We start from the raw sequence: 21,584 nt of genomic DNA on the forward strand, positions 1-21,584 counted from the left end.
CACACCCTGTTCATCTCACAAAAATACATATCCAGCATAGAAAAGGGAAAAAGTTCTAAATCAAGAACAGAATAAATTTTTTTAAAAAATACTCCACCATATTGAGATAACTACTATTATCATTAACATTTATAATTTCACTTGGTTTTTATGTTTTAGGTCACAAAATGGTTTCTTCCAGTGGGATTCAGCCTGCACAATGTTTTTAAAAGTCATTTTGTTTGGAATGATTTGGGGTAGCACATTTGGTATTCAGTTCACCACTTCTTACACCAATCCCATCTCATTCCTTTACACCTTCGAGGGCATCTAAGTTTGCAATGTCTACATTAGGTATGTATGCATGTATGTATATCAGTACACATATTTTTAATTAATGCTACTACATATTCTATTCTGTCACAATTTTTTTTCTGTGTAATAGCATACCATGAATGCCTTTCTATATTAACACATAGCCACCTCCAACTTTTAATGGCTAGAAAGTCTTCCATGGAAAAGATGTATCATCATTTCTTCAGCTAACCCCTACCATCAAACGTTTAAATTGCTTTCAATTTTCCTTGCTTCAGTGCACATCCCTGTAGCTAGAGCTTTGCACACTTCCTTAATTAGCTCCCTAGGATAAATTCCAAGAAGTGCAATTGCTGGGTCAAAGGGTATAAGCAGTTTTAAAAGCTTTTAACATGTGTGGCCAAATGGAGTGTTCAGTTTTACAATGACACAGGCCCTTGAGAGCTTCCTGTGACTGCCGACAAGACGGTCCCTTGGAGACAGCGGGAGCATCCCAGAGAACACCTGATGGCTTCTCTCTTAAGGCTGTCTGAAGTCCACTCACCCAAGAGGGGGGCTTTTCTCCAGTAACCATCCCGGACCTCCACGTAATCATACCAGCACAGGCGGCTCTTAAACAGATCCATGGATGTGAAGTTCAGGATGATCTGTAAGGAATTACCATAAAGTGAGTTTGGACAACAAAGACCGAGGGGTCCTGCACAATGGGTCTCGCATACCGGTGTTCTCACGTTACCGTTTAGCATACAGAGCCCCCAGAATGCAGTAGGAGTGTTTTCTCAAAAATACAGGCACAGGAAACCTCATGACATTAAATAATAAACCTTAGGCAGGATGGGGAGTAAATAGAAGGAGATGGGCCCTTAGACTCTGTCTGGGGAATCACTTGAGCTTTTGAAGTCACTAGGTGGTTTACAGAGAGCACAATGCATTAAAAAGACAGCCCAGGGCGCGTTGAGACTGGGATTTGGAAGGAGGTAAGGGGTCAGTGAAGTTCAGAGATACGGAAAGATCTTATAACATCATCAATCATTCTGGGGGGTCTGGGGTTAGTTAGCCTGAGTGCATCTGAGCACCTCCGTGATCAATGTCCCCTCGGCCATGACCTCACTGTTCTGAGGTGTGGTGTGTCTAATAGCCTTCCTATAATTAGTGCATTCATTCATTCCACCATGGCTTGTTGACCACCTACTGTGTGCTAGTCTGTGTTGAGTGACTGAGAGAGATCAGTAAGAGGGTGTCCTGCTTTTAGGGAGGTCAGCGAAGGAAGGCAGGACAGGTGTGACAAGCTAACCAGGACACTCTGACGTAAAACCTAAGAGCGAGGAGGGGTGGCTGTCAACACTGAGAAGCAATAGCCTTCTGGTCCAAGCTCTCTAGCTGGCTCTCTGCCCACGTTTAGCATGTCCCTGCTCCTTCAATCCTCAGCTCTTCCTGCTCTTCAGCTGGCCCTGGCCCCTGCCCTGCACCCAGAACCTACTCCTTTTACAATTCCAGGGACCTTGCTGTCAGCAGCTCATCTGTCCCCAGCACCTTCACTCTCTGCTTCTCCACTGGCTACTTCTCTAAAATTCAAACAGCCCTGGGGATCACTGTCCGGAAGCCTGCCCAGCATGTAGGAGGCACCCCATAAGTGGTAATTAAAACCAGGTCCCAAGAGTGTGCACTTAGACAACACAACTGACACAAACCCTCACAGGTTGCCCATCTCAAGGTGTTGGGGTGCCCACAAGATCCCAGGACAAGTAGCATCTTCTCTCACAAAGCCCCGTAGTCTCCTAGGAAATGAAGAGTGTGTTCCAGAAAATAAGAGGCCAGCTTATCTCTGTCACTGGGTGTGTGTGTGTGTGTGCGCACGCGTGCATGCATGCATGCATAAGATATGTCATTCTCCTTTAAAACTAGTGTTTTTCAACCATACTATACATTAGAATCACCTTGGAAACTTCAGGAAAAAGCTGGTACCAAGCCAATGCCCCTCCTTCCATTAAACCAGATTCCCAGGGAGCAAGGGGGAGACCAAACTAAACGCTAAGCCTCTTAAAGATAGGGATCTACCTTAGGTTTCTCTCACATCCCCCACCGTGCCTGTATTCAGGTGATTGAGTTCAACAATACTTAGAAGTTGGTTGCGCGATAATTCTTTAGTCTTTGCTTTTTAAAATTACAGAAAGGAAATGTTAGTACAACTTCCCTGGTAACACATTCATGATCTGAATGAACAGGATAATTATTCAGGCTAATTATTTTAAGTGTGTTAGTGAACCATAAAGACCATAGGGGAAGAGGTGATGAACGAGAGGTGATACTTGAATCAATCAAGTTTGCTAATTACTAGCAGCTCTGGGGAAGGCTGTGTGAAGCAGAAATTGGAATAATTGGTGTAGGAATTTCAATGATGTATATTCTCCCTGCCCCCAGTTAGCACAAATAATTGAGGCTTACATATCACAGCCTCAGCTGTGCAGGGCAATTCAACAATTTGGAGATTATCAGACTCCTTCCTCCTCCTGCTCCTCCTCCTCCTCCTCCCTGCCTCCCCCCTGTTAGCACCTCCAACACAGACACCTCCCATCTGCCCAAGGAAGAAGATCTGGAGTCTTGGATACAAGATGGCAACAACACCATCTTAAATGCTCAGAGTCAAAGAAAGAGTGTACATGTGTGAGCACACACGTATGTGTGCAAATGTGTATGTATAAATGCCCACACAGTGTCTACCAGCTTGTCCCCTCTGGGTAATAACGTAAGATGATGGCCAAGCATGTGGGTTCCTAGTTCAGTTACCCAGGTTCAAATCCCAACTGTGCAACAAACAGTATTCTTGGGCAAAACCATTTCCTTACCTGTAAAATGAGCATGGTAAGGGCACCTAGCATATAGGTTGATGTGAGGATCCAATCAAATGATCTACATTACATGATAAGAATAGAATCCAGCCCTTAGAAAATTTCATCGCACTATGCTTAACTCAACATTTAAATGGACACATTTTTAAAGCTATGCATTAGGAATGCCTGAAGGCTGCCTGCTGCCACCCCCACCTGCTGTCACTCAGCCCCTCAGGTGTCCACATAGCTATTCAACAAATATCCATTGTGTGACTGTTTTTATGCCACAGACTATGTGAGCCTCTGGGATTGAGTGGGGACAATCTCTGAGCTGAAGGATTAGAAGTGGGACAAATAAATCAGCAGGCACGGAACTGTAGGACATCCCGTGACAGGAATGATTACAGAGATCAGTGAACATCTGTTATGGTTTGGATATGAGGTTTCCCCAAAAATTCACGTTTGAGACAATGCAAGACGGTTCAGAAGAGAAATTGTTGAGTTGTGAGAGCCTTAACCCAATTGATGAGTTAATCCCCTGATTGGGATTAACTGAATGGTACCTGAAATGGTAGGGTGTGGCTGGAGGAGGTGGGAATTGGGGCCCTGGCTTTGGGGTATATATTTGTATCTCTGCTTCCTGATCACCATGTGAGCTGCTTCCCTCCACCACACTCTTCCATCATGATGTCCTGCCCCACCTTGAACCCCGAGGAATAAACCAACTATCCATGGACCGAGAAACCTCTGAAATCATGAGCCCCCAAGTAAACTTTTCTTCCCTAAAATTGTTCTGGTCAGATCTTTTAGTCACAGCAGCGAAAAAGCTTACTAAAACAACATCTAAGACAATTTGAAGAACACTTGCATTTGTAGTTATTAAGTAATAAGATAAACTTTGGAGTACAAGGTCTGGTTTCCCATTCCCAGTTCTATATCTCACCATGAATTTGGGCAATTACCTTAATGTCTGAGCTTCATAGACTTAATTCTTCCTTCATAGACTGGATATAAGAATATGCACTCTGAAGTAGGGTTGAGAACATGCCACCTTTATTGCAGAGTAAAGAGGCCCTTGTCCTAGGCTCAGCTCTAGAGGGTCATGGAATCTTCAGGGCCAAAGGAACATGTGAACCCAGAGCTTATACTCCTTGGTCTCAAAGTCCTACTCCAAGGATCCAGGACCCTGGAATTCGCTGTCCATATAGTTCTGAGCCCACTTGCAGGGCATGCAAGGAACTATTCTTTGGACCCATTCTCCTGAGGGTGGCTACCCACATCCACTAGCCAAGGAGCAGCTGTCTGCAAAGTAGGAGTGGCTGATGCCTGGGATTGTGGCCAGGGTGTCAACACAGTGCTCCTGAAGCAATCAACGGTGGGTTTGGGGCCAGTTCTGCCATGTTGACACCTTCCAGAGCAGCACTCTGAGCTGTCAATAAATTCTGAAATGAACCTTGCTCTCCAGGGCATAATAACAGTGTGCTTATCAAAGTAGGAAATACAGTCTACTTTACAGTTAGCTTGATTTGTAACTTACATAGATATCTAGTATGTGCCAGGCCTCCTCATGTACAGGTGAGACTGGTGGAGAAGTCCAGAAATAATGAATGTATGGCACTGGTGAAGTATCTGGCAGGTATTGTGTGCTCATAAGAAAACTGCTCTTATGATTACTAGTAACTATAAAAATAAGTCCTCCTATCTCACCCAACTCACAAGGAGGTTTCTCACCTTTAATATTTATTTATTATTATTTTAATTGTACATATTTATGGGGCAAAGTGAGAATTTGATACAAGTATAGAGTGTGTAATGATCAAATCAGGGTAGTTAACAGTTTCATCTCTTTAAACATTTATTTTTAATTAATTAATTTTTTATTAATAATAATAGTACATATTTATGGAGTACACTGTGAGACTTCAGTACATATATACAACGTGCAATGATCCAACCAGGGCAGTTAATGCTCAGCCTACCTTTTCGCCTGGAGTGACAGAGATCCTCCAGACGCAGTGAGAGTAAGAAGGGTAGCCGTTTGGGAAACCAGGTGCAGAAAAGTTTCCTGTTGTGTCCTGCAGGGTCTCCCCACATGCTGCATAAGCAAAATAAGAACTGTGACATGGCTCATGCACCTGGTACCTGCCCAAGCAGCCCCTGCTCAGGGATGCAGGGCAAACACACCCTTCACCACCCAAAGCCTTCAGAACCACTGGCAAGAAGCAATCTTAGACGCTGACATTTTTCTGTGAACATCTGTTACGGTTTGGATATGAAGTGTCTCCCAAAAGCTCACGCTGACATTTTTCTGGCATGTTGACATTTTTCTAGCTAACATAAGTGAAAGTAGCATCAGGGTACAAAGAGTCACACCCAGGGGGCTCTGCTGAGACTCTCAGGACTGAGGACAGCCCAGAGCTGGGTTGGAATATCTGCTTTCTGGCCAGCAGTGTGGTTGTGTGCTGGACTTTTGTTTTCTTACCTGTAAAGTAAGCAGGGCCTCACTCAGAGCGTGAGTGGAATCATTTGCATTGTGTGAAGTGGGTGTGCTCAGTGCTTGGGACCTACTGAGCGCTCCATACACTGCAGCCATTATGATTGCTAATAATAACATATGCCACAGGAAGAATATGGAAGTGCCAGTCAGTGAGGCAAGGAAAAAAAAATACCTTTAAACTCATTTCAGCTGTTAGTGTGAATCTTTTTTTTTTTTTTTTCCTCCAGCACTAGGAATCAAACCAAGGGCCCCAAGCATGCTGGTCAAGCACTCTACCACTGAGCTGCATCCCCAGCCCTCAGCTATTAGTTTGAAACTTGCCCACACCTCCCCCTCCTCCCTCTTTTTTTTTTTTTTCCTGCCACAAACCTCCAAACAAGCTATCATCTAGTCAAGAAAACAGAGAAGAATGCAGAAGCACAGGAAGCTAAAATATTCTACAGTATGCTATCCTGCCCTTGTGTGTTTGAAGGGTGCTTGGTCATGAGTCTAAAACATAGAACATGGATGTTAAAAATATTTCCCCAGATTTGTCCTTAAAAAAAAAAAAAAAGCTTCAGGTTTTGGATTTCTCTGAGCTCCAGGGATTTAAACCCCAAAGACAAAGACGCTGGCTTGCTGAGTACCTCTCATCTTATGGGGACACCTCCAAAGCGTGGGAACAAATGTCCTTAAACATCTTCTCCTACATGTGACTCAACCTCTGCCTGACAACAGCTTAGCTTTCAGTCACTCTGTGAAACGACTTGAAGATCCATAGTTTTTGGAACTGCAGGAAGAGATGTGTGGAGAACGGCCCATCCCTGGCCTCAGGAAATCCTGGATATCGGGGCTTCAATATCATATTACCGAACAACTGCCAGGCATCACGAGGATTATGCCCGGCAGTCAACGCCCCCGAGGGTTCCATGGAAATTATTTTAGAATAATCATCAACATTCTGCAACAACAGATATATTACTGTGTAGCTCCGTGGTATTTACCAGCTGCCTTGGACCCTTTTGGGAAATAAGCAGCATATACATTATAACTAAATAAATACTGTGGCATTTCCCAGGGAGAGCTATAAGGTTTCCCTTTAAATTCAGCAAGGTTATATGATATACTTGTTCTGTATTTCGGCCCCAACATGCCCCCAGATGACTGATAGCTGAATGGACATATTTCCTAGTTTCATGAGGATGCAAGCCCCACACAGTCCTTTGCAGGTCCCATGGTCCTGTGTAGTAGAGCAATGTGACCGCCCAGGATTTCTCCAGAGGCGTGCATTTGGAAAGTGACTGTTGGTAATGGAACTTCCTACTATCCTCCCCAAACCATAGGAATGTATTTTGTCCCATCCATGGTAAAATTTTGGCTGCTGCAACCAATGCTTTGCAACATTACCCAGCAGCTCAGGGGATGAAAGGAGACCTCACCCCCAGGGTAGCATGGGTTGAGATGGTGCTGAAAGTAAGAGGACAAAAGGCAAAGAGGGCCAATTCAAAGGATGGGGACTGCTGAACTGGCCAGAGAATAGGCATTTGCTCCAACCCGTGGGTACTGCCCAGTCTTCAATAGCAGCCACTGGTCACTGACTAAGGCCATAGAAATGGCCTCCTTTATGGCACCGAGGCTTCCCCTACCCATAGTATTTGGGAAACAGATCTCCATTTTCCCCAAGCATTCTCCCTCACTCTGTCTTCCTGCCCAGCTCCTTGATTCTTGTCTTGCTAAATCCACATCACCAGTCCCAGTGATCGTCCAGTGCTCTGAGTGTTATGGGGCCAACCACCCTGGATGCCTGTGTACTGCTCTCCTACTGCGACTTCTTCCCCTCTGGACCCTGGGCTTTGCCAGAGAAGTCCAAAGACCTTCACAAGTCTTGCTATAGGCAAGTTTTCTATGCTATCTCACACTTCCTAAGACAGGTCTCAGAAATAATAACTGCCAAGGATCAGTCCCTTTAGGTTCCTCAAGTCATCACAAGAATGCCATTTGCAAACAGCAGCGAGCTGCACTCTGTGGGAGGCCCAGAGGTATTGGAAACCCTGCGGCTCACAGTTACCTGGGCATTTATACAGCTTCCGGGCTTGAGCTATGTCTCCCTGACTGAGACGCACACGCTGGCCAATGGTGGGTCTGACGCCATTATCATCCCGACGGGGAAGGATGGTGTCTAAGAAAACTCCTCTACAGGAACAAAAAAGAGAGAGAGGAAGAAAAGTCAGACTGTCAGCCTGTGCACCGTGGGCTTAGTCTTCATTTCCTTGCCCTTATTCTCCTCGGCATTCCTTCCCCGCCTGCCTCTCGCCGGGCTGGCATGACGGGAGCAGCTTCCTTCGCTCTGGCTGGCCTTTCAGCATTTCATCTCATCAGCTGCCTGCTCACTTTCCAAGGAAAGATGACTGCCAAGTGGAAAAATATGCACTAGCCTGGTTGCCAGAGCCTTCCTTACTGATGTGTACTGAGCATTTCATGAAGTCCCTGAGAGGCCTAGCCCTGGGGTCAGCACACTGCACAAGGCAGGGAGCACCATAGATGGCGGTGTGAGTGGCGCCCCCTGGAGATGTGCATTGGGCAGTGCTATGCATAGATAAGTTCTGGAGTCATTCAGAGGGAGCACAGGAGCTGGTGCAGTGTGTGGCTAGCCAGCAAGTGAAGGCAAATGAGTTGGTAAATCAGAGCTTGAGGGGTCGTGATGGCCAGAGAGAAATGCAGAGAACAAGAGGAAGTTGAAAGAGGGTGGCCTGGATGGTTGTGGCAGCCCTTCCCAGGGTTAGCATCATATTCTACTCCCACGTGAATGATATCCAAAATGACAGCTTCATTTCTAAAACACAAATGGAAACCAGGATGCCTGGCTGAGCCCTGGCCCTATCTGCACTGCCCTGTGTGGGCGTGGTTTCTCCCCTCCTGCTTTGCTGCCAGCTCTGAGCCTCCTCTGCCTCCAGACCATCTGTGTGGGGCCTCTCCTGGAGGTTAGGCCTTGCATTGAACCAGCTCCTCTTGGTACCACCTGTTCCCTTCTTTCTTAACTGAGTTTCTGGGAAGAATTGCATCCCCTCCCCCCTGTTTGATAATCACCTATCACTCACTCCTCACTCCAACTGCTATCTGATACCATCCACGATGGTCACCACTCACCTACCAATGGGTGTTTCTCAGACTTCGCCTGTGCTCTCTATAGCCCTGGGACCTGTCACCCCCCACCCCTGTTCACTCTCTTCTCCCTGTTCCCAGAGCACTGCTCTAAGCTGAGCTACAGGAGTCACTTCTGCTTCCTGACTAATGCTGTCCCTTGGGGTTCTGCCCACTTCCTCTGTTCTCCTCTCTCTGTGTTCCACCTACCCCCAGGATTTTACCCACCACCTGAGACACACAGTAAATTCTGTTTCCAGCTCAGAACCGTCTACCAGGCCCCAGACACCTGGTCCCACCTCCTCTGAGCTATCCTAAGGGCTTCTTTACCCAACATGTCCCCAAACAAATTTGCTCCAATCTTCTCCTGCTAATTCCATGATCTTTGTCTCCTGAGACTGGACCAAAGGGGCCTCAGCTCCTCCCTCTCCCTCACACTCCCTTGGACTAATGACCAGGTCCCACGCCTTCTACGATGGCATCCCTCCAGTCCCTACCCTTCTCCTCATTCCCAAGCCACTGCCTTAGCTCAGGTGTGTCCTAAGAATGGTGAGGGAGGGCAGGAGACCCGGTCTCCACATGCCAGGTCTGTTGGTGACTTTGCCAGGCAGGCTGTGTGAGCCTGGGCTGCTTGGACAATGTGGTAATTATTTAAATTCCTTTCTTCAGGGAAATATCTACAAATGGACACATCATTTGTGAGAGCAGAGGTGCCCATTTTTACAATAATGGGTGATTGAATTTAGAGTTTCTCTAGAGTCATTACTTATGGTTTTAAACCTGGTGAGGTCACTAAGGGAGACCAAGGATTCCACTGAGGTTTCTCTAGGGGACTGCGGACCCAGAGAAGAGACAGGAGGAGTTAGAGAAAGCCAGGGCACATTTAGAGAAAGCTGGGCACCCGGAGGCTGAAAGGGAAATCAGCGGATGGTCTAGACTTCTCATGCTAGTGTTGGAGAGAAAGTCAGCTTGGAGTCTGATTTAGAAAAACAAGCACCTCTAGAACAAAAATATGACAATGTAATGTGACCAGGAAGAAATACAGATAATATGCATTTTCTAGGTTAGTACAGAGTTAAGAGAAACAGTGTTTGAAAGTGAGAGAGCCAGGAAAAAGGAGAGTGCACAGTTAGCAGCTAGGTGATTGTGTGCATTTCAGCATTTCCTTGTGGATGTAAATAGCTATTTTGCAAATGTTTTGAAGTCAGCCCTTGTCATGGCTGCATACTTTAATTCAAGAGCCATTTCTTGAAGCCCACTGTGCTCTGATCCCTGAGTCTAGTGATAAGAGACCTGCCTGGGGCCGGGAGCTTGACAAGCATCTTCTCTTTTAATCTTCTTTACACCCTGGAAGGCAGATCCCCTATCACTAGGCTTCCCACTCTACAGGTGAGAAATCCAAACCTGTGGGGCTTACACAACTTGCCCAGTGGACAGCCAGCTCTGGAACCCAGGCAGCCCTGGAACCCAGGCAGCCCTGGAACCCACCCCTGAGCATCTTCTTCCTTCCCAGCCAGTGAAACAGTGGACAGGAAACAGTGGGCCTTCAATGATAGTATTAAGTGCCCAGGAGACTTAAAGCCCTGGAGACCTCAAACAGGCACACTGGCTCACATGAGAACAGGTTTTGGAGCTGGGATATCCCTGTATGTCTCCGAGCTACCAGCAAGGCACAGGGCACTGAAAGAGATCTGCTGGAAGAGCTGCCCTGAGTAACACATTGCCATAGTGATCCTTCCCCCTCTCATGGGGGGCAACCCCTAGCACTGACATTGACATTCTGCTAGACTAAGAAAGGCTTTGGCAGATGCCATAGGGAATAAAACTGTCAGCTCTGGGTTCTCCAAACAAAGACATCCCTGTACTAGGAGACTGTCTCCTCCTGTTCCCTGGACCTATGCCCAACAAAACCTCTCCAAAGATATCACTCCCCACAGCTTGGGTCCCACTAAGGGAAAGCAGAGAAGCAGCACAATAAACCAGAGGGAATAAAGTTGTAAGGAGATGGCTCAGTTGTAAAGAGAAAAAAAGACCGGGTTTCCCATCAGCGGGAAAAGCCTTTGTCTCCTAGATGAGTATACATTTGTAGGCTGTCTTCCGCTCTTTCACAGAATCAAAGACAAGGTACAGTATGGTTTCAGGGATATGTAAACAGGAGTAATGACCTCAAGTTAGGGAGTAGAGAAACTTTTTTTTTTTTTGTACCAAGGTTTGAACCTAGGGGCCTTTAACCATAGAGTCACATCCCCAGCTCTTTTTATTTTTTTAGTTTTAAGATAGGGTCTCATTAAGTTGCTTAGGGCCTCACTGAATTGCTGAGGCTGAACTTGAACTTGTTGTCCTCAAACTTGCTGTCCTCCTGCCTCAGCCTCCTGAGCCACTGGGACTTGAGAAACTTTGGACAAAATTCCAGAAAAGCCCCCTAGTAAGGGCCCAAAGAAAAGAATAGTTTTCAGAAAATTGGCAGAAAAGACAATTTAGGTATCTACCTGTAGCAAAATAGATTTGGAAAAAAAAAATTCCAAACTCTGGTGCAGAGGTAAAAAGAGAGCAGAGATAGATTAATAAAATAATTAATCACACCTCCTAATATTTATATCCCTTCGCAATGTGAAGTCACCACTCCTCTCGTTCAAAAGTGGAATCTATTTCTTCACCAGAGACTGGGCTGGCCTTGTGGGTTGCTCTGATCAATAAAATGGAGCAGAAGAGACAGATGTCATGCAAGTTCTAAGCCTGGGCCTTGCTGTTTCCCAGCTCGCCCCCAGGAGCTGAGTCCTCAAGCAGAGAAGGGCCTGCTCACAACTACTGGAGGATGACAGCCTGTGGGAAGGGGAACCGACTGGCACGGCCAAGCAGCACCAACTGTGAGCTGTGTGACTGGTCATCTTGACCCCCAGTTCAAACTGTCAAATGACTGTTGCTGCATGAGTGATATCAGGGCAGACCAGAGAAAAATGAGCCAGACTGACCCAGAGTATCAGAAAAAAGAATGAGCTGCTGTTTTAAGTTCCTAAGTTTGGCAGCGGATTGTTCTGCTAGGTTAGGCTGAGAATTGTTCTGCAATAATAGATAAGGTAACAGCTGCAGAAGGGAAGATGGCCTTTGGGGAAGCTGCCCATCACACCCAGTGCTGCCCCTGTCAATCTCCCTCCTAGGAACTGTGGGTACTTTGGATGAGGAGAGATTATTTCATGGGTTTGGATCATGGATTTCCAGTGGTTCATGCTGATAAAATGGTTGCCTTTGATAATAGATAGCAGTAATGGTTTTCTCCTGAGGGGCAAAAGGGATGGGATTATGAGCTAGAAATCTCAACAGGAAAAAATAAGAAATTTTTCTTTAAAAAAAAAAAAGACAAGGAAAGAAGTGCTGATGTCAAAAGAGCCCATGTCTGGCCTCTGGCTCCAAAGTTTTGTGCAGCACCTGGCACAGAACACTACAGTTCCCAGAGCGCACTCAGGCTGGGAGAGCTCACAGATTCTCCTTACTGAAGTGACTTATGGTGAAGATGTGCAGAGAATTGCAACAACACTGCTGACCTCCAGGGTCCCTTTGAACTCCTACACTAGGGTATTCATTTAACAAATATCTATCATGTGCCAAGCACCCTACTAGGTGCTGAAGACTAAAACAGAATGAGATAGACTCTCCCCAAGGATCTCATCTACCAAGGGAGAGAGGAATACAAAATGCAAATAGTAAGAGATCAATAATAATTCCATAATTAATTAAAAAGCAATATGAAGAGTTATGGAAACAAGATCCAAGGTACCAGCTTCTTGGTGGGGCCAACTCAACAAAGGTTCCTACTCTTGTAATACTTGACCTCTACATGACAGATGATGGGATGATGGGATGATACTTGGTTATTCCCTGTGCCATTTCCCAAACTGGAGGGTCAGCCCAACACACAGGGACATGCACCCCTGACAGGCTCTCATCCTGCCCACTCCACTGGCTTCCTGAGACTCTGCACACAAAGCCCCACAGTGGGCTCTCAAAGTCTCAGCCTCCCAACATGGAAGAGGAAGCCCAGCCAGCTCCATATTTCCTGTACAGAATCAGGTAAGATCCTATCTGTCAACCTCTCACCCACCTACACCAGATTAAGAAAGTGAAACATGAAGGTTAGAGATGGAAGGGGCTCAGAGGACACTCAGGCCACCTCATGGAAAGACTGAGCCCCATGGAATGGGAAATTGAACGAACTACACAGCTGTCCCTAACTGCTGTCTGCACCTACCTCAGCTACCAGGCTGTGAGAGACCTGGAGTTGGAACCCAGTCTTCCTACTCTCAGTTCAGTGGCCTCTTGGTCACACTCCATTGCCCCTGGTGTCTTTGAAGAAGAGCCAGGAGGAGAAAGAAGAACCAAGGGTGGCTCGGCCTATACCACTATGAAATGCTGTCAAAGATTTTGACTTGACTGAACTCTCCCATGAGAGCTCGGGAGCTCCCTCCTGGATTCAGGAGAGAGGTCAGGACTGACTCAGCTGTGTGGCCAGGGAACAGTGCCCTGGAGAACCTGGGATGCTGAGATTTACTAATCTTATGACGGCATCAACAGGGTGCCTCCACCAGTCTCACCAGAACAAAGGAGGCCTGGTGACTGGTATCTATTTCAGTCTAGAAACGGTCTCCTGAGCCAATGGCTACCTTTAATCTTTATGCACAATGACAACTCCCAAAATAGATTGTTTCCCTTTTTTGCTGTGACTGCTAGGATGCACAGGGCAAGGTCTGCTGCCAACCCCAACAAGATGTACAAGAACTTACAGCATGTATTCTGAGTACTAAAGTTATTCCAGGCTTCAATGTAACTTTCTATTCTTATTTTTTTTTCCTCTCTTTCCCCCAGTTTTCTCAATCCATTTTTTTTTCCTTGTATGCATGTATTGGAAGTCACCTCAAACCTTTTCTGGGGGGAACAATTAAATAAACAAACAGCTGGGTTTAAGAGGACACTGAAAAGAAAGTGCCAAGAGAGAGAATATCTGAACTGTGTATTTTCTTTAACTCAAGAGCGGGAAGACCTACAAAAATGGAACTGGTAGGGAAAAACTTCTATACACAAAAAAACATTTATGTGTCCTAGAAGCAGGACAGTAAGGAGGAGAACAGTGACCCAGCTCTTCAGATTCTGCCAATGCCAACCATAAAAAACAGGTCCAGCCCCACTCAGTAAAGTACCTTCCATCATCCATGATTGACAGGCAGAGAACCTGGATCCTTGTTCTCCCTCCAACCCCAGCTACCTGTGCACCTCTGAGCTGGCTGGAGCCTCATTTTCTTTACCTCTAAGGTGAATCTGTGATTTTCAGCCCTCCAGCCTCTGACACGACCTAGCTTCCAATAAACCAAACCTCTTCTAGGAGAAGCAGTGAGTACCACCACACTTACACAAGGACATGCTTTAAAGAGGTTCCCCCACCCCACCCCCCAAATTTTACACACAGCTTCTAAGTTATTATCCCAGCCAACCTCTCAATAATTCCCCCTTTTCCAGTTTGCTGCTTGTGACATTAGGACATGATGGAACGCCAGCTTCACAATGGGATTCAATCTTATTAGCAGGAACCTGATTAGATTATATTTCACTGCAGCCCAGGGGCCACTGTATTTCAAGGACAGACAGGCCAGCCGTGCTAGGAGCATGCAGAGACTTGCTCGCTCTGCACAGACCTCAGGAATCTGACCCAAGCCTGCGGCAGGCACGATAAAACACAGACAGCACAAGCAAGGGTTCCGACCTTGAGAAGGTGTTCCGGGCGTAGTGCATGATGCTGTCAAAGTCGTAGGTCTCTCCCAGAGAGCTCACTTCCCCAGCTTCCATTTTTAAGAAATTATACTCCTGACCTGTGACACAACACTCTGTTAAGGCCTTTGAAAACCAAGGCAACATCTGAAAGGAGGCAGAGGAGGGAGAGGGAGGGCCCATAGCATTTTCCCGCCACTCTTACCCCAGCTAGTCAAGTAACAGGGTTTACGGAGCTTCCTGTTGCTGTTTCTAACAGAAGTTGGAAATTGGAAACTTAACACGAGCCCTATGTTCTCCCAGCCCTGCCACCCAACACCCCTCCCTAAATGCCACTTGAAGATCTTGAACTATATTTGCAGGCTGATTAGCACTCAATCTGCTTGTCAAAAAAAAAAAAAATGTTAGGCTAAAAACCAAAAATTCCATTCTTGCAATTTGAAGGAGGAAATAAAAATGAATCAGAGTTAAATTCAATCCCAAGGACTTCACAGTTTAGATTCTCTAAAGCATGTTGAAGGCAAGCCTATAACTCAACAAGCAAGTTTCCTGTTAAATATCAACGGTTAAATTGAATTATTTAACATGAGAAGACATGTTTTTAAAAATCTAGATCCGTTAGCTGCCTCGGGGCAGAAGGCTTCTAGGCAGAAACATGGCTCTTACACGCACTGGTATCTTAACTGCACTGCAGTTTCAAAACCATGTGTTGCCCAAGTCAGCAAAAATGACTCGCGACGGCAGCCGGGAGAACTTTCTTTGGCTGATCAGCCCTGATGCTGCAACAGAATACTGGTTGATTCTGTTCCATTTAGGGAATTGTCCTTTACAACAAGGGAAAATCATTATTTCACTTCTGTTCTACAAACTTGAGCAGGTGACTGCCCAAGAAGGCTACAGTGGGCGGTCAGTGGCAGTGCTGGCAGCCAGTGCCCACACAATTGGGTTGTTGCCCCATGTTTAGCTGTCAGCTTTGCTCAGCTCCAGGCAGGCCCTCTCCTCCACTCCCTCTTGACCCTGTGGGTGCCACCTTCCTGGATGGTGGCTTCCAGACTCCACCCAGGCCTCCTTACCTGGCTGGATGTTTTCTCTGATGATGGTGACATGCTGATCTCTGTCTGGCCGGGTGTGCTCATGCCAGAAACCAACTACATGGCCCAGCTCGTGAGCCACGATGCCAAACTTGTCACAGTTTTTGCCAATGGATATGGCCTGGGGTCCCCCTCCTCGACGCCCAACGTAGGAGCAACAGCTGGACCGTGATAGAAACACTCAGGTCAGCAGGTCAGGGGATATCCAGGGCAAGAGGCAAGACCACCACCCCTCCCCGCCCACTGGCACACTTCAGAGGTGAAAGCCCTCCCATTGTTTGACTCCCCACCCAATATAGAGATGTCCCCAAAAGATGCTTCTCAAACCTTCTGGGAATCTGAAGAAAGAGTTTCCCCTCCTGGAATTAAGCACATGCACCTGAGGCTCGATTGGACCATTTATAAGGACGAGGGAAAGAGATGGGAGAAGGAGGCAGAAGTTTCTGAAAAGTGTGCCTCTTAGTACCATTGTTAGAGGAAACAGAGACTCCCTTCTGGGCACAATTCTTTTTTCAACTATTTATTCATTATTCCTAATACACTGACCAACACTGATTTTGTCAAACGATTAAAATGTCCCATAATCTTATCATCCAGATAACATCTATTGATCATGTTTCAAAAGATCGAAGTCTCTCATCCGCACATCCAATCTCTATCCAAAGCTAAACATTGCTAACAGTTTCTTGGATGTATTCCCAGACAATTATAAGACAGAAAGAAAGACAGACATATGGACAGATATAAATACAGAGAGACAGAAAGCTATCTTTATAGGAGTATATATTTAAATTACACAATACACTATGGACCTTGTTTTTCAGCCTGCCTCTTTCCCTCATTTTAGGCTTTAAAGAGCCCACTGTAGACCTCTTTAATTCTTTTCAAAGCAATACATTACCAAGTTTATTTCTCGGTACTAAATATTTTTTTTTTATTTATTTATTTTTTAGTTCTCGGCAGACACAACATCTTTGTTGGTATGTGGTGCTGAGGATCGAACCCGGGTCGCACGCATGCCAGGCGAGCGCAATACCGCTTGAGCCACATCCCCAGCCCCGGTACTAAATATTTTTATAGCATTAAAATTTACTTCAGCAGTCTCTTACCAAAATACACTTAGTTTTTGCTATTTAAACAAAGCTGCAAGAGAGAAATAAAACAAATAAACAACACCAAAACAAAAGGGAAACAAAGAAAAGCTGGAATCTCCCTTGTTCACGGCAGGGTGAATCCCAAGCAATGGAATTAATGAACAAAAGGATATGGGCGTTTGAAATTTTGAAAATGATTAAAAATCGATATTTTTCCATTGTAAAACACATCATGCTATTTCATGTATAAACAAAAGCAATTCATTTTTTTGCCAGTTACTTTTGTGATCAGTCCACCTTAGTAGAGTCTCTTTGGGTTTCTAATGGGTTTTCAATTGATTTTTTGGGTTTTCTAGGCACATGATCACATTAACTTCCAATAACACGAACTTTGCCTTGTTCCTGCCAATATTCATAGTGTTTATTTCATTCTCCTGCCTCATTATATCATTTAGTATTTCCAAAGCAAGGTCAAATCATGGTAGTGACCATAAACATCTTTGGCTTGTTCCTAATTCCAACAGAAATGCTTCTAGGATTGTTACCAATATTGGCTTATGGTTTCAAATGCAATGAAATATAAATGTATTTCATATGTATATATGAATATATGTGTGTGTATATATGTATATATATATATATATATATATATATATATATATATATATCTTTTTGTAATTGATATCTAGTCCTGTGCTACCCCCTTTTTGAAGACAGAAAATGCATGTTGAAACCTGCAGATGCCTTTTAGCACATATTGAGATATGCACATGGTTTCCCTCCTTTGGCCTATCAATCTTGTGAGTAGATTTCCTAATGATGAACTAGTCCTGTATTCTTTAGGTAAGCCTACATGGCAACCAACTCTTCCTTTTTCCTACTGCTGAGCCTAATGTTTTACTTGGGATTTTTCATGACTATTCATATGTGAGATGTCTATAACTTATTTATTTATTTATTGTCAATGCCCTCCTTGTCATTTTAGGGAAGCAAGCCCACGATAGCTCCTTAGAGGAATTTGAAAATGTTTTTTTTCTATGCTCTGAAAAGTTTCAGTAGTATCAGAATATTCTGATTCTTGAAGGTATAAAAGAATTCCCCTATTGAACTCTGCATTTGGTTCTTAGGGCAAGAAAGCTTTTTTACCTCCATTTTTCAATTTCTTTCAAAGCCATTGGTGTGTGCCAGGACTTTATATTTACCTTGAAGTCATTCACATTATCAAGATTTTCACATTTCTTGCCCTGGAATGTTGCAAAGTACTCTTTTATAATCATAAAATCTTTTCCATTTCTAATGTTGTGTGTTTCTGTGCTTCCACTTTTGGTCTCAGTTACACCAACAAGTGGTTTATCCGTTGTCTCTTGTTTATTCGAAGATTTCACTCTTGAATTTATTATCCCTATAATGTTTCCTTGTGCTCTCATTAGTTTTTTTTTTTGTTGTTGTTGTTGTTAGTGTGACAACTGTGGTTTATATCTATTTTATTTATTGTAGCTGACTTCTCTTAATTGGATACTTATTTCTTAAGTATTGGTGTGGATATTTTGTGGATAAGGCCTTGGCCTTATCTATTTCATTTTGAACCATACGGCTTTCATTATCTAGACATTCTGCCATGTTAATCTTGATTTTTTTAAGACCTAAGAGCTATTAAAAAAATAGGAGGAGCTTTAACTTATCAAGTAATGGTAATTCTATTTTTGTTATTGTGTCCAGTTTCATTGCTTTGCAATCTGAGAATATTTTAATGTTATTTCTGCCTTTTATAGTCTACTGAGATGTTCTTCATGCTGAATAGATGGACAAGGTCAATACACCTTCAACATGCACTTTAAAAAGATGTTACAGAATATGACAGACCTACATAGTCAGTATTCATAGTGTTTATTTCATTCTCCTGCCAACTGTATTAATTATACTTTTTAGATCCTCTATAATTCTCTACTTATTTTTTAGTCAACTTGATGCTAACCTACTTGATGAAAGTGAAGTAAATCTCCTGCTGCTGGTATTTCTGTCAATTTCCCCTTGGATACCCAAGGCTTGTTTTATGACTCTTAATGCTATGTGATTTAGTGCATAAATATTTGTGACACATATTCTCACCATAACTTGTACCCTTCCTTATTATAAAGTGTCACATTTTTTTTAACACTTTCTAACTTCAAAAACAACAACAAGGTTGGGAATGTAGCTCAGTGAGAGATCTTGCTTAGCATGGGCGAGACCCTGGGTTCAATCCCCAGCACCATAAAATAAATAAATGCATAATAAAAACAAAAACCCAAACAAGAAAAGCCTCATCTATAATTACAATCATGATACCAACTTGCCTTTGCTAGTGTTTGTCTGTACACCTCCTTTCTTTTGTTTTTAAACCTCTCTGGGTTATGGACCCAGCTCATGATCCTAAGCTTATATGTAGAGCATGCAGTTCAATTTTGATTTTTGACCTTAAAAGGGAACCTTTCTTTTTCAGTAGAGAGTACCTCACACATTTATCAGCATAACAGATATCTTTTTTTTCATAATTCAGTCATTTTCTTGTGTGTAATGTTTCTGTAGGAAGTGTGTAAGGCTATGCAGAATTTTGCATCTATGTACATTCATTCTTGAGAAAGGGCAGCTTTTTCCAGCTATCGGCTTCTCAGTGGGATCAGAGGTTAAGAGCCACTGGCCTAACCTTTTCTCCATATAAAAACACAATGGGACCCACTAAGAGTAGGTCTTCCTGGAGTCACTCTGTACCTATCTGTTTTGTAAATGGATTGCAATTTCACTGAGGGCAAGGAGAGCTTCCAGCAAACCCTCAACACCTATAAGTCACCACCTTAGTGTGACAGAGGAATTCAAGACTCATGCACCTTTGATTCTGCTAAAAGGGTCTTGCTTCTGTGTACTCACCCACAGTTCCTGTAACTGAAAACAATAAAGCTTTCCTCGTCCGTCCTCTCTATGAAGGTCACACAGGTGTGCTTTTCCCAGTGTCTCATGGCCTGCTTAAAAATGGCCCTCTGGCTGCCTGGAACGACAGGGCAAGGGCTGATCACTTCATACCTGGGGTCATGCCTTCCTTAAACATGCTGGCCTAAGCCTGCTCTGATGATCAAAGAAAACAGACCTGCTAATCATATTGTAATGTTTGCTTGAAATGTAATAAGAGCAGATTTTGAATGTTCTCACACATATACCCCAAATGGTAACTATGGGTGGTGATGGATGTGTTAATTAATTTAATTGTGGTGATTATTACATAATGGAATCATGTATCAAATTACCACTTTGAACACCTTGAATATATATAATTTTATCAATTAAATAAACATCTTTCAGCTTTTCAAAAAGCTTTAAAAAAAACATAGGTATTTGGGAAGTACAAACAGGGCTGAGGCTAGGAGTTAGAGTGTTAGAGGGGTACAAATAAGTAAATTAAATTAAATTAAAACGTAAAAAACTGCAATAAACTCCTGCCATAGTCTAGAAGATGTGGGGCACCTTGTCATATTATCCCCCAAAACACAGACACAGAATAAAGAAGAACAGCTGTCCACTCTTCTTGACATCTTGACATTTTCAGTTCAATTTGTTGATGGCTAAATTACTCATCAAAATAGCAATCCTAAGTATTAAAGAACAACAAAATCCTAATATTTACCATTAGTTCATTCTGATGAAGGTAATATAATCTGTGGTCAGATGATCACAGAAGGTAATATAATCTATGGTCAGAACACAATTAAGATACCAAAAACAATAGCAGCCATTCATTATCCTACTTTTCGGTTCCTTAGGCATATATTCTTTTCTGCTTTAGAACTGGGGGCTCCCCAAGGGCAGGACAAAGTCCTAGTCATCTCTTTACTGCAGCACTTAATGATGTATCTGGCTCTAGGAAGTGTGGGTAATGCCACCAAGAAGAGACAAAGGGGCAGCTCCATGCTCCTTCCAGGCTCCAGGGGACCACTCTCCAGGTCTGTGTAATTCTTTCACCAACTTGCTCATCTGTGGTTCTCAGTGGCCATGACAGGTCGTCAGGACACCTTCTTTTATCAAATACCTCTTATAGTAGAAGTGACAGAGCCACAGGGATCTGAAGGACTCATAAAGGGCACTGAGAACCTGGGGGCTCACTCTGTGGCTTTCACTGAGGTGTTCGACTCTGGCTGTACTGGCCACAGGCCTGCCATGGACAGATTTTGCCTCTTCTGGACCAGGCCCTGTCCTAGGTGCTGGAGATGTGGGAGAGAAAATAGGAAGGAAAAAAAACCCCAGCCCCCACAGAGCTCAGGCAGAGGCGAAAAGCAACCAGAAATAAGAAGGGAAGTCATTTTGGGTGATGGTAAGTGCCGTAAAGGTTCTAAACTGGGCTCTGGGACACCTGGTGGGGTCATGGGGAGGCAGAGGGACTTCCTGTGGAGGTGTGTCCCTTCATGTGAGACTTGACTGATTAGAAGCAGCCAGCCATGCAAAGCTCTCGGCAAACAGAAGGGCAAGTGCCAGCCTCCATGTGCCAAGGGGGCTGGAGGTGGGCATGTTCTGGAACGGGAAGATGGCTGCTGAGGCCAGAGCAGAGGGACTAGGGAAAAGGAGGAGAAGGTAGAAGACCAGGAAGCAGGGGAGGCAGGCCACCAGGGGACAGCCTGGTAGGCCGTGATGGGTGGTTTCAGAGGCAATGGGAAGCCAATGGGATGACTCACATATTCTAAAGACAATGCTACTAATAGGAAATACTAATTACTACGTGCTACACCCAATTCTAAGTGCTTTCTCTATATTAATTTATTTGATTCTCAAAACATCTCTGTGGGATGGGAAACGTCAGTATTTGAACCCAGGGAGTCATGCCACATGGTGTCACCTCGACTGGCACCCCCTGCTTGCCCCGAAAAGCACTACT

General features: G+C 44.3%; 1 protein-coding gene across 1 annotated transcript in view; it reads right to left on the reverse strand.

Annotated features, from left to right (window-relative positions):
* The window catches only part of Tll2 (tolloid like 2), a 118,434-nt gene that overhangs the window by 24,776 nt on the left and 72,074 nt on the right, over positions 1–21,584 (reverse strand). The window contains exons 5-10 of the mRNA XM_026394813.2: positions 19,592–19,709; positions 15,573–15,751; positions 14,495–14,600; positions 7,670–7,794; positions 5,105–5,220; positions 839–941 (exon numbers count right to left, since the gene is read on the reverse strand). Of these exons, the coding sequence (XP_026250598.2) occupies positions 839–941; positions 5,105–5,220; positions 7,670–7,794; positions 14,495–14,600; positions 15,573–15,751; positions 19,592–19,709 (747 nt within the window). The remainder of the gene's footprint in view (positions 1–838; positions 942–5,104; positions 5,221–7,669; positions 7,795–14,494; positions 14,601–15,572; positions 15,752–19,591; positions 19,710–21,584) is intronic.

Source organism: Urocitellus parryii, chromosome 5, assembly GCF_045843805.1.
Source record: "Urocitellus parryii isolate mUroPar1 chromosome 5, mUroPar1.hap1, whole genome shotgun sequence".
NCBI classification, from domain to species: domain Eukaryota; kingdom Metazoa; phylum Chordata; class Mammalia; order Rodentia; family Sciuridae; genus Urocitellus; species Urocitellus parryii.